Source organism: Heterodontus francisci, chromosome 31 (genome assembly GCF_036365525.1).
Source record: "Heterodontus francisci isolate sHetFra1 chromosome 31, sHetFra1.hap1, whole genome shotgun sequence".
NCBI classification, from domain to species: Eukaryota; Metazoa; Chordata; class Chondrichthyes; order Heterodontiformes; family Heterodontidae; genus Heterodontus; species Heterodontus francisci.
In genome coordinates this window covers 30,926,704-30,940,326 of record NC_090401.1, presented here as the reverse complement: position 1 = coordinate 30,940,326, position 13,623 = coordinate 30,926,704, and the positions used below count along the sequence as shown (strand labels likewise).

Sequence of the window (13,623 nt, the reverse complement as noted above, 5' to 3'; positions counted from 1 at the left end):
TGAATTTTCAATGGGATGCGAAGACAGCACTGACCAGAGGAGGGCATGCCTGCAATTTCTTGCTACCGGTCCGTGTGCCAGTCTCCATGGCAATTTTCATTGAGGCCGGATCGGGGCGGTGGTGATGGCTACCCACCCACCAACGGCAGTTGTAAAGGGAACGTATTTTTATGCAATGTTTTTATTCAGCTATTTGCTTGTAACGGTTCATCAAATTGTGAAAAGTGCTTGTTGCAGATGTAAACTGGGACTTGGTAATTTCGTGTGATTTTGACAAAGGGTGGTAGGAACATGGAGTGCGGAGGACATCGGGACGAAAGGAGAAGATTTCTGAATGAAGGCGTCATCGCTGGAGCTCATATTGGACTTTAAAAAAAATGAAGACAGTTTTAACTGAATAGGGACCCACACACACACAGACAAGTCAGGACATACCATTAAGGTGGTGGCCCCAAACTATTACAACATCAGACACTCTGTCTACAACAACTCTCCCAGACAATGGTCTCTTGGAATGTGTGTGAATGGCTTTCTTCCTGCCTTATCAAGATGCAGATATCACATCCATTTCTAGTATGCACCTAAGCACCGCCCCCTCCCCCCCCCCCCACGCTGCTGAGAGCATGATATGACCACATGTAGGTGGTCCTGCATAGCCATGGTGGGATTGATTAGGCACTGAAACCCAATTGGATGAACCAATTCGAGACATTACTTTATATGTCGAGGGACCAGGGTCAGACAGGGATATAAAGCCACAGCTTACAAGGACATTTTGCTGCTGTCAGGAAGAGTGACCTGGTCAGCCACTGAAGACGTGAAGAGAACTCATTCAGCAGACTGACCACTCGGGGACAATCTCTTGCACATGGGGTTTACCACCTACCAGTATAGTGGGTAAATAAAGTAGTTTTTGAAAACAAATACTTGTTATGTGCCATTGATATCAAGAGTAAGACAAGCTTCCACAATATTTGGAGGAATTTATCTGAGGTAAATGGGTGACCAGGTTTCACAAGTGGGCCCTCCACTGAAGCCGGAGTCCAGCCAATGAATTTAGTCGGCCGCCCAGTGGCAGACCGGGGAGCCATTGATGCCTTATTGAACTTAACCCCGCCTCCCTCAACACAGCTGCGGTTGTCAGAGGGCCACAGTGGAGGGGTACTCCCTCCATAATGACAGGCAGGCAGCTGTGGCCACATCCCATTTTTAATCTTTGAAAAATTCTTTGGAGGGCGCCTCCATCTTCAGGTGCTCTTTTTTTCACCTACCTACTTCAGCAGCTCCCATCCTTGATGGTGGGGTTGCCTCAGGAGCCCGCCCGCTCTCCTTAATTGGACAGGGCTCCCTGAGACGGTCATTTAAATGGCCACCTTCCAGAAAATTGCCCTCTAGGTCCTGGCACCGGCATTTGTGGGTTTCCGACCAGCATTTCCTTCCAACAGTGGGATTGGGACCTTGGAACAAACATTCAGTCCTAGATGTGCCAGAAATTGGACAGGATCAGCTGCACACCACAGGAGTGAATATGGACAAAGCAGTTGTGCGACCCAGCAAGGGGAGGCACAGGGCAACCTCAGTTCCTTCACTGGGGTGCAGCACGTTAATTTGACTATATTGAGAGAAGGTTCTTCTCATGGTGCAAAATAATTAAACAGTAGATCAAAGGACTGGCATCCCTGTTGTTTCAGTTAGTGCAGAGGGCAATGTTGCAGTCTATTGGGGCACTGTATTTTATACAAGTGGACAGTCCTGGACAGATCAGGCACTCAACAAAAATCTTTTCTATGAGATGAGGTAAGAGTGACTGTCCTTGACATTAAGGCAACATTTGACTAAGTGTGGTATCAAGAAGCCCTCGCAAACTGCAGTCAAAGGGAATCAAGGGGAAAACTCTCCACTGATTGGAGTGGGGATGTTTGCTAATGATTGCACTGTATTCAATACCATTCACGACTCCTCAGATACTGAAGCAATCTGTTCCCACATGCAATAAGACGTGGATAACATTCAGGCTTGGGCTGCTAAGTGGCAAATAATATTCGTGCCAGGCAATGACCATCTCCAAAAGAGAGAATCTAACCATATTCAACGGAAATACCATCACAGAATACCCAGCATCAACATCCTGGGGGTTACCACTGACTAGAAACTTAACTGGGCCAATGCACATCTTGAGAATGAATGAAGAAAATTTTAGAAAAGGATAGGATTTAGTTGTGATGCCCTCTCTAATCAATTAATCTCCTGATACTCGCTATCTAGATTTAGATTTAAGAGATTGCCAATTGGGCAAGGAACTATTGGTTACCCATGAAGCAGTAGTTCAATTTTTTTGTGTCATCAATTTCTGGATCGGGGGTATCAAAGCAATGAAGATGGGAAAGAAAAATAAAAGTGACTACTGCAAGGATCAGTGCTTGGGCCCCAGCTATTCACAATCTGTATCAATGATTTGGATGTGGGACCAAATGTAATATTTCCAAGTTTGTTGAAGACACAAAATAGGTGGGAATGTGAGTTGTGAGGAGGATGCAAAGAGGCTTCAAGGGGAATTAGACAGGTTAAGTGAGTGGGCAAGAACATGGCAGATAGAAAAATGTGAAGTTATCCACTTTGGTATGAAAAACAGAGATGCAGTGTATTTCTTAAATGGTGAGAGATTGGGTAAGAGATTGGGAAGTGTTGATGTCCAAGGGTGTCCTTGTTCATAAGTCACTGAAAGCTAACATGCAGGTGCAGCAAGCAATTAGGGAGGCAAATGGTATGTTGGCCGTTATTGCAAGAGGATTTGAGTACAGGAGTAAAGTTGTCTAACTGCAATTGTATAGAGCCTTGGTGAGACCGCACCTGGAGTATTGTGCACAGTTTTGGTCTCCTTACCTAAGGAAGGATATACTTGCCATAAAGGGAGTGCAATGGAGGTTCATCAGACTGGGCCCTGGGATGGCAGGATTCTCCAATGAGGAGAGATTGAGGAGACTGGGCCTATATTCTCTAGAGTTTAAAAGAATGAGAGGTGATCTCATTGAGGCATACAAAATTCTTACAGGACTCGACAGGGTAGAAGCAGGAAGGATGTTTCCCCTGGCTGGGGGAGTTGAGAACCAGGGCACACAGTCTCAGAATAAGAGGCAGGCCATTTAGGACTGAGATGAGGAGAAATTCTTCACTCAGAGGGTGGTGAATCTTTGAAATTCTCTACCACAGAGGGCTGTGGAGGCTCAGTCATTGAGTATATTCAAGACAGAGATTGATAGATTTCTAGGTACCAAAGAAATCAAGGGATAGGGGAATAGTGTGGGAAAATGGCATTGAGATGAAGATCAGCCATGATCTAGTTGGAATGGCGGAGCAGGTTCGAGGGGCCAAATGGCCTACTCCTGCTCCTATTTCGTAGGTTCCTGTGTTCCTATGTACTCTCAGTAATATGCGAATGTATCTTTGATCCAAAATAGAAAGTTACTAGGCAGACTTGGGTGGGATGATCCTGTTTGGGGTGGAGTATTCACATTCATTTTGATTCAAATGAATGTTCTGATGAAATCTGAGTGACATTGAAATGGACTGAATCAAATCTGAAATCCATATGATGGCTTTATTTACTGAATCTTCTATTCCAGAAGAATGGGTTTGCTGAAATACAAATTTGTCATAAATAGCTAAATTGAGAAATGCTCCAAGTCAATCTGAATTGGTTCTTCTGGAAAATGTCTTCAGAATGGATCGCTAGTTATTATTCTGAGGATGTTGTTACTACAATTGGTTGGATGGCTGAGGACAATTCTTCATGGACAATATCAGAGAGCAATAAAAGACTGAGTCAGAACTCCGTGATCATTCTTCAGATCTATTGATTTCTGATGTTGCACAATAAATCTCCATGCTACCTCTGTGCTCGTAGAAACTCATTAAACTCCTCTCAGGCAAAGCTGTGATAGATATACCAAGAACATCAGACCATATTGAAACCGAATCAATAAAATAAATATACGGTAGAGCTATCAAGTTCTCAAACATTGCCACCTTGTATATTTATCATGAATCTGGATGTTTCAAAATTAATGCAGTTCTTACAGTCAAGCTGAAAGGGTAAAATATAATAGCCAGCTTACTCAAAAATAAGTACTTTCAATTTGTAACAGCAGCCTTTGCAATGTATTTACTGCAGAGGCTTAAGTTTTTGGTAACATGGAGATCTACCTTGAAACTTCCATAACACACTTCAGTTCCGACTGATTTCTCTTTGACCTTCAATCATAATCCAAACAAAGAAAGTTTCTCAAAGCAACTATTAATATTTCCTACAACAGCAGTAAACTTAGCCTATGTTGTCATTCTAATTGAAAAATCTATCTCCAGATGCACCAGCTAGCTTGGCAGCTGCAATGTGGTCAAACAGTACAATATAATCTTGATGGGTTCTATTTTAAACTAAGTGCAGTACTGAGAGGAACTTCTGCTGAAAACTGCTGTTCAGAGACTTAAACAGCAATTTAGTCTCAGTCACACGTGGCTAAGGGGTGAATGCGAGATGAAAATATAACTGGCATGGTCTGCATGTTGGCTACCTGACAAACAGAGTGTGAAGGGACAGTTGAATATGTTCATGTTATACAACACATGTTGGATAGACATAATTAATGTTGCATTCTGACATTTGCACACTGTCTATGAAATCACTGTGCTCCAGCTTGTTTCTGTGAATTTCACTCTTTATCTCTGCTAAGCTGGTTTTGAAGTTTTCTGCTAGAAAGTTGCTGAGTCAGCGGTGATGGACCCTTCGTTCAGCAGAATGTAAGGTCACGACAGATCTAGACAGAAGCCAGCACTCTGCTCTAAATTCCTAATGGTGTCGGTGTCAGTTGTTTTATGCTGGGCTTATGCCCACAAGGAACTGAATTGAGTCTGCCCAAATTTATTTGCAACCTGACATACAGCCATCAGTCTGGGACTTGAAACCAGGTCCCAGCAGTGAGAGACCAGTGTGTAACCCACTGCACCATCCTCTCTTGGTACTTTGCCATATTTTCCAAACATGTATTATACATAGCTCATTAAATCTCACCAGATACTATTCCAAGAAAGGTTGTTACTACTGTTGAAATGATAAACAGTGAAATTACTTTAGATCTTTAGTTAACTTGCTTGGAAATTGGCTTTCCTAATGCTCGAAAAGTAATCTGCATGAGACTGTGCTGGCGCTGGTACAGCATGTTTAGTGTTCGACTTATATTGCACTCAATCCTCATTTAGTGAGGAATCTGCACAGGCTAGGGATGGTATGTATGCGATTGTTCAGTTAATATGATAATCTGTTCGATCACCAAAATGGTCATCCAGTAAAGAGCCACTTAACCATATGGAATAAAATGGGAAAAACAAATAAGCAAAGGATATATGTCATTGCAGGGAGATGCACACCATAAACAACTGCATGACAAAGACCCATCTTGTAGTAGACATAATTATTTTAACCCAAACCTTCCACTCAATAAGAAAAATTATACTGGAACCTCTTGCCAAGATATGACAGTGCAAAATCAGAACAGCAATTTCAACTCTACTTTCAACCAAAAGATAAGGAAGGAAGTAAAAGCTGTGGGGATCAAGCTTGATCAGATACTGGAGGAGGTAGAGTGGGTGGACTTTGATACTTGGTCTAATCCAGCCTGTCCTCCTCGCGCTGATAACCTTGTTGTGCTCCTGCATTTAGATTGAGAGTTTTGATAAATTGCAATGCTGGATTCACTGATAGAGTGATTGATGTGATTTAGTTGGGTGTAATCCATCACACCCCTTGTCATTATGCTTGCTGGATTGGCTAAATTCAGAATAAAACCTACACTGATCTGTCTTTGATTTGCATCACTATATTAACTTCAGATCACATTTAACATGCTTATAAAAAGAACATACGAACATATGAATTAGGAGCAGGAGTAGGCCACTCGGCCCTTTGAGCCTGCTTCGCCATTCAATAAGTTCATGGCTCAACTGATTACTCCACATTTCCACCTCCCCCCGATAGCCTTCCACCCCCTTGCTTATCAAGAATCTACCTACCTCTGCCGTAAAAATATTCAAAGACTCTGCTTCCGCCACCTTTTGAGGAAGAGAATTCCAAAGACTCGGGACCCTCTGAGAGAAAAAATTTCTCCTCATCTCTGTCTTAAATGGGCGACCCTTATTTTTAAACAGTGACCCCTAGTTCCAGATTCTCCCACAAGGGGAAACATCCTTTCCACATCCACCCTGTCAAGATCTTATATGTTTCTATCAATTCGCCTCTTACTCTTCTAAATTCCACTGGATACAAGCCTAGCCTGTCCAATCTTTCCTCGTAAGACAGCCCACCCATTCCGGTATTAGTCTAGTAAACCTTCTCTGTACTGCCTCCATTTACATCCTTCCTTAAATAAGGAGACCAGGACTGTACACAGTACTCCAGATGTGGTCTTACCAATGCCCTGTACAGCTGAAGCTTATCATCCCTACTTTTGTATTCAATTCCTCTCGTGATAAACGATAACATTCTATTAGCTTTCCTAATTACGTGCTGTACCTGCATACTAACCTTTTGAAATTCATGCACTAGGACACCCAGATCCCTCTGCATCTCATAGATCTGCAATCTCTCACCATTTAGATAATATGCTTCTTTTTTATTCTTCCTGCCAAAATGGATAATTTCACATTTTCCCACATTATACCCCATTTGCCAGGCCTTTGCCCACTCACTTAATCTATCTATATCCATTTGTAGCCTCCTTATGTCCTCTTCACAACTATCTTTGTGTCATCAGCAAATTTAGCAACTGTACCTTCGGTCCCTTCATCTTAGTTATTTATATAAATTGTAAAAAGTTGAGTCGCCAGCACAGATCCCCGTTGCACACCACTCATTACATCTTGCCAACCAGAAAATGACCCATTTATGCCTACTCTCTGTTTCCTGTTAGCGAGCCAATCTTCTGTCCATGCCAATATGTTATCCCTTACACCATCAGCTTTTATTTTCTGCAATAACCTTTGATGTGGCACCCTATCAAATGCCTTCTGGAAATCTAAGTACAATACATCCACTGGTTCCCCTTTATCCACAGCACATGTAATTCCTCAAAGAACTCCAATAAATTGGTTAAACATGATTTCCCTTTCACAAAACCGTGTTGTCTCTGCCTGATTACCGTGAATTTTTCTAACTGCCCTGCTATAACGTCTTTAATAATAGCTTCTAACATTTTCCCTAAGACAGATGTTGAGCTAACTGGCCTGTAGTTTCCTACTTTCTGTCTCCCTCCCTTTTCGAATAAAGGAGTTACATTCACTATTTTCCAATCTAATGGAACCTTCCCCGAATTTAGAGAATTTTGGAAAATTAAAACTAACACATCAACTATCTCACTAGCCACTTCTTTTAACATCCTAGGATGCAGTCCATCAGGACCCGGGGACTTGTCAGCTCGCAGCTCCAACAATTTGCTCAGTACCACTTCCCTGGTGATTGTAATTTTCTTGAGTCCCTCTCTCCCTCCCACTTCCTGACTTACAGCTAATACGGGGATGTCACTTGTATCCTCAATAGTGAAGACTGATGCAAAATATCTGTTCAATTGATTTGCCATCTCCTTATTATTAATTCCCCAGACTCACTTTCTATAGGATCAACGCTCACTTTGTTAACTCTTTTCCTTTTAAAATATCTGTTTTTATATTTCCAGCTAGCTTTCTCTCGTACTCTAATTTTACCTTCCTTATTAATCTTTTAGTCATTCTTTGCTGTTTTTTTTATTTTCTTTCCAATCTTCTGACCTGCCTCCCATCTTTGCACAATTATAGGCTTTTTCTTTAAGTTTGATACTATCTTTAACTGTTTTAGTTAACCACGGATGGCAGGTCCCACCCTTGGAATTTTTCTTTCTCGTTGAAATGTATCTATTCTGTATATTCTGAAATATCCCCTTAAATGTCTGCCACTGCATCTCTATTGACCTATCCCTTAACCTGATTTGCCAGTTCACTTTAGCTAGCTCTGCTTTCATGCCCTCATAATTGCCCATATTTAAGTTTAAAATAGTAGTCTTGAACCCATTCTTCTCTCCCTCAAACTGAATGTAAATTCAATCATATTATGATCACTGCTACCTAGGGGGCACTTAACTATGAGGTCATTAATTAACCCTATCTCATTGCACAATACTAGATCTAGTATAGCCTGCTCTCTGGTTGGCTCCAGAATGTATTGTTCCAAGAAATTATCCCAAAAACATTCTATGGACTCCTCATCAAGGCTATCTCTGCCCATCTGATTTTTCCAGTCTATATGGAAGTTAAAATCCCCAATAATTATTGCTGTACCTTTCTGACAAGCTGCCATTATTTCTTCCTTTATACCCCGTCCTCCAGTGTAGTTAATGTTAGGTGGCCTGTACATCACTCCCACAAGTGACTTCTTGCCTTTATGATTTTTCATCTCTACCCAAACTGCTTCTACATCCCAGTCTCCTGAACTTAGGTCATCCCTCTCTATTGCGCTATTACCATCATTAATTAACAGAGCTACACCTCCACCTTTTCCCAGCTTCCTGTCTTTCCTAAATGCCATGTACCCTTCAATATTTCAGTCCCAATCTATGCCATCCTGTAGCCATGTCTCTGTAATGGCTTTCAGATCATATTTATTTATTTCTATTTGCGCTCTCAGTTCATCTGTTTTGTTTCGAATGCTACATGTATTCAGATACAGAGCCTTTAGTTTTGTCCTTTTATTATTTTTGTAACCTCTAGCCTTATCTGTTGATTTAATCTTAGATTTGTACGCTCTGTTCCTTCCAGTCACTGTCAGTTCAACATTTCCTGTATTAATACCTTTCTCTCTTGCTTTGTCTCTGCTCCTTGATTTACCATATTTTCCCAAATTTGATCCCTTGCCTCTATTATTCAGTTTAAAACCCTCTCTACTTCCCTAGTTATGCGGCTCAGTAGAACACCGGCCCCAGCATGGTTCAGGTGTAGACTGTACCAATGGTACAGCCACCACTTTCCCCAGTACTGGTGCCAGTGCCCCACAAACTGGAACCCACTTCTACCACATCAGTCTTTAAGCCATGCATTAATTTCTCGAATCTTATTTGCCCTATGCCAATTTGCACGTGGCTGAGGTAATAATCCAGAGATTATTACCTTTGAGGTTCTGCTTCTTAATTTGGCACCTGGTTCCTCATACTGACTATGCAGAACTCTTTCCTTGTCCTGCCTATGTTGTTGGTATCTACATGGACCACGACGACTGGATCCCTGGATCCTCCCCCTCCCACTGTAAGTTCCTCTCCAGCCCTGAGCAGATGTCCCAAACCCTGGCACCAGGCAGGGAATACAGCTGTCTGGACTCTTGCTCTTTGCTGCAGAGAACAATGTCAATTCCCCTAACTATACTGTCTCCTACTATCACTACATTCCTTTTTACTCCCTCCACTTGAATGGCTTCCTGTACCATGGTGCCATGGTCAGGTTGCTCATCCACCCTGCAGTCTCCACTCTCATCCAAACAAGCTGAAAGAACCTGAAACCTGTTGGACAATTGCAAAGGCTGAGGCTCCTACACTCCTGCCCTCTGGGTCCCCTCACCTGCCTCAGCTGCAGTCAAACTCTCCTGTCCCTGACCACTGACCAAATCAGAAGACCCTATCCTAAGGGGTGAGGGTGGTATTCCTGAACTGAGGTGCTTCTGAGAAGGGTGATTTTCTGGAGCAGCCTGCACCTGATAAAATAAATAGCAGAGACTGAATAACAAACAATGAGCAATCGGTCTGTAAACAGAACACCGACAGTCCTCTTCCGTTGCAATGGCACAGACTGGCCATATTGAAAATTCCTTGGCCTGTGCCACTTCAAACAGATCAGATCCTCAAAACTAGATGAATGTAAGGTTTCACAGAGAATCAAGGTAAATATAATTTTTAAAGAATCGAGCAATGCAAAATCAAAATGCTAAAGATCTGTGTCAAGGGAAATCCTTACCATCCCTTACATTTATACCTAAAGTCCTGTTCAAAAATTTGTTTGGCCCAACGTGATTTGGTTATGCAATAATGTCCTGCTGCTATTTGATTTAGTTGGGCCACCTTTAAATATAGAAATTTGTGTTGCAAACCCTGTTTCCATGGTGATCATTTCCCTTTAAAACATTGATAGCTCAAACTGAGTCTGCAGGGTTGGATTGCAGAACTGATACAACTCAAAACACTTAAAGATGAGCAGTTGGTTTCATCATCCTCACTGTCAGTACTTACATGCGCTGGATTTAATAGCACTGACACTCGTGGCAGGCATCATGGGTGCTGACATAGAAAATACAGACAAGCAGTCATCATCCTGCGAGCATCCAGCTTGAATGGCACGTAGATAGCTGTGGCTTCGCATTCGAAAGCAGCCAGGCAGGTCGAGAGCCTCCACAGCTTGGGATTCCATTTCACCAAAGACTGACTCACACACCACTTCGAACTGTCTGTTCTGATCAGCCTCACCCATCTGCAGTAAAGCATACACATTCCCTATTAATGGAGGCAAATTTGTTGCATGTTAGGTTACCTCATTAAACATTTAACCACGTTGACACCAAATACAGAGTGCATCTAAACTCTTGCTCTTCCTAATTCAAATGATCTTTATAAAAGGTGTTTAATATTTTTATTTCCTCCCCCCATCCTGTTTTCTTACTCTTCTCAGGGTAAAATTCCCAGCCATAGTTTATTTTTTCCACTATATGTAAGTACATTTTGAGGGAAGAAGGTGACAGAGTGGATTACACCCTGACATTTCATCTCTAGAATATGATTTCAAGTCCAGTCCAGATTGATGGAATGAAATTCTCCACTGTCTGTTGGTTGTACAAGTTCTGTGAAACCCAGCAACCTCCATACAGTCTCAAGCAATCCGGTACAAATTGACATTTAATTAGAAATCTTATCTGGGAGCCCAGAGGAGGAATTTCGTGGGAGATGAGAAAGTGTCACACTGGTGCTGTAAAGGTGGTCCTCTGAGAGCAGAGTCGAGGCACATTTATGGGGCAGTCTCTGCATCTGAGCTATACCCGAGAGAGCTTGCAAAAAGTGCTCAAAGTACATTGCAGGCGTACCAACATCAATAAGGTGAAAAGATAATTGAATGTTTGGGGTAGTGACCTCAAATGCTGACATCTGCAGTCAATTTCCAACATTTTCATTTTTTATGTCAGCGTGTACTGTTTCTTTTAATCTATGACAATGCTTAATGTTGACACAAGGCACTCAAAGTGTAAATTCCTGCCTGGAATTTCTGTCAGGGATCTCTGATGGTAGATTGGCAGAACCTTTGGAGAAAAATGGCTAAGCATGAGGGCACAAAATTCAGTACAAATAGTAAAACAAATATTTCAAAATATAGTTTTACTCTTAATTTACACAGCTGTTCTTAAAAATTCTATGCTTGGTCTCAAGAATATTTTCTCTCACAGTGACAGTATGAGGAGAAATGGACTGAATTTAATGCAAGGTGACTTTGTGCTTGGAATTGATGGAAGTTTTTGTATCCAATGACTGTTAAAGGGAGCTTTTCACTTTATCACACTGGGACAGAGGTATAATTGGGTCAGTTGGCAATAAGAGACAGTTTTTTCTCTAAATACTGGACACCTAGAAAGCTTCTGAGAGATTCAGATAACTTGTAGCATGTTTTGAATGCCTGTTGCTCCAATACTATCAGCTTCATAGGATGATTGATTGGATGATCAGCTTCTGGCAGATGGGGTATAATATGGGAAAATGTGAAATTGTTCACTTTGGTAGGAAGAATAAAAAAGCAGAGTATTACTTAAACGGAGACCGACTGCAGAATTCCGAGGTGCAGAGGGATCTAGGTGTTCTAGTGCATGCGTCACAAAAAGTTAGTATGCAGGTACAGCAAGTCATAAAGAAGACTAATGGAATGCCATCCTTTATTATGAGAGGCATTGAAAAAAAAGTAAGGATGTTATGCTTCAGTGGCATTGGTCAGACCACATCTCGAATACTGTGTGCAGTTTTGGTCTCCTTGTTTAAGGAAGGATGTAAATGCATTAGAGACGGTTCAGGGGAGATTTACTAAATTGTTATATGGAATGAGTGGGTTGTCTTATGAGGAATGGTTGGACAGACTGGGCTTATTTTCACTGGAGTTTAGAAGAGTGAGGGGAGACTTGATTGAATGATCTTGACAAGGTGGATGTGGAAAGAAGGTTTCCTCTTGTGGGTGAGTCCAGAACTAGGAGGCACTGTTTTAAAATTAGGGGTCGCCCTTTTAGGACAGAGATGAGGAGAAATTTTTTCTCTCAGAGGGTTATGCGATTTTGCAATTCTCTGCCTCAGAAGGTGGTGGAGGCGGGGTCATTGAATATTTTTAAGGCGGAGGTAGATAGATTCTTGTTAGGCAAGGGAATCAAAGGTTATCGGGGGTAGATGGAAGTGTGGAATTTGAGACACAAAGAGATTAGCCATGACCTTATTGAATGGCGGAGCAGGCTCAAGGGGCCAAATGGCCTACTTCTGCTCCTAATTTGTATGTATGTATAGTTTTACTTGGCTTTGCATAGTTCTTACTACCAAAGTATTATAATGCCAAATCTTGGAACCACATCTTGTCCATGACCACAGTAAAGCACTAACAACTGTAACATAATCCCCTGATTATTCATCAAATGTTAATCAACTATAAGTTACACAAGATAATATGGCCAGTATGTACTGCAGAGTAGAAGCCAATTACAAGGGACATGGATAAATGGAATGACATTTTATAGAGATGATCTCCTCAGAAATGATTTCCTTCAATGACAAAATCCATTCATCCAGATAGATGGTATAGCTGTTGTAGAGTCTTCATGATTTTCAGCTTTGTTTGGCTCCAGTAGAAGATCTGACTGTTCACAGCTACCTACAATACTGGACTGGCTGATTGAGAATCCAGGAAACTGGGAGATCATCGAGTTGTCCTGTTTGCTGTAGTAATGATAATATTACTAATAATTATTAACTGAGATCCAGATTCAGAAGCTTGTGCTGAGGTCCTTAAGTCCACAGTTACGCTTTGGTTCAAAATTATTTCTTTTGTTAGTAGGTGTTTGAAATATAAACAATAAGCAAAATATTTCTGGTCTTTCAAAGAACATATAATTAAGATACTTTTGGATAAAAGCTTTTGGGCTTCAGCCTAGATTCACTGTCTGCACCTGCTAAGCAGACCCAAAGAAGCACTTGGACTATATTTTTAATCTTTAAAATTATTTATAAATATCTTCTTTCATCATACATGTTACTCAGCTTATTAAATCTGACCTGCGCCAAGAAGCAACATCTGGATGGCATTTTCAGCGAAAATAAAAGCAAATTCCTACAATACTGGGTTTTATCCAGGTACTGACATGAGATAACTCTGGGTTCACCAAGAATGCATTCATCACCATATTACTGAGATAATAAATGTTCTTTTCTACCACAGGTGTCCACATATCAAGTTCAACAGCTGCATAGATAACCAGATGGAGAGGTTGACCCAATATTATTAGCTGTGCTGCATTCTCAATGCACAGGCATTATTGATTACACA

General features: G+C 41.4%; 1 protein-coding gene across 1 annotated transcript in view; it reads right to left on the bottom strand.

Annotated features, from left to right (window-relative positions):
• The window catches only part of LOC137346948 (disks large-associated protein 2-like), a 117,883-nt gene that overhangs the window by 44,067 nt on the left and 60,193 nt on the right, over nt 1-13,623 (bottom strand). The window contains exon 4 of the mRNA XM_068010899.1: nt 10,296-10,533. Within this exon, the coding sequence (XP_067867000.1) occupies nt 10,296-10,533 (238 nt within the window). The remainder of the gene's footprint in view (nt 1-10,295; nt 10,534-13,623) is intronic.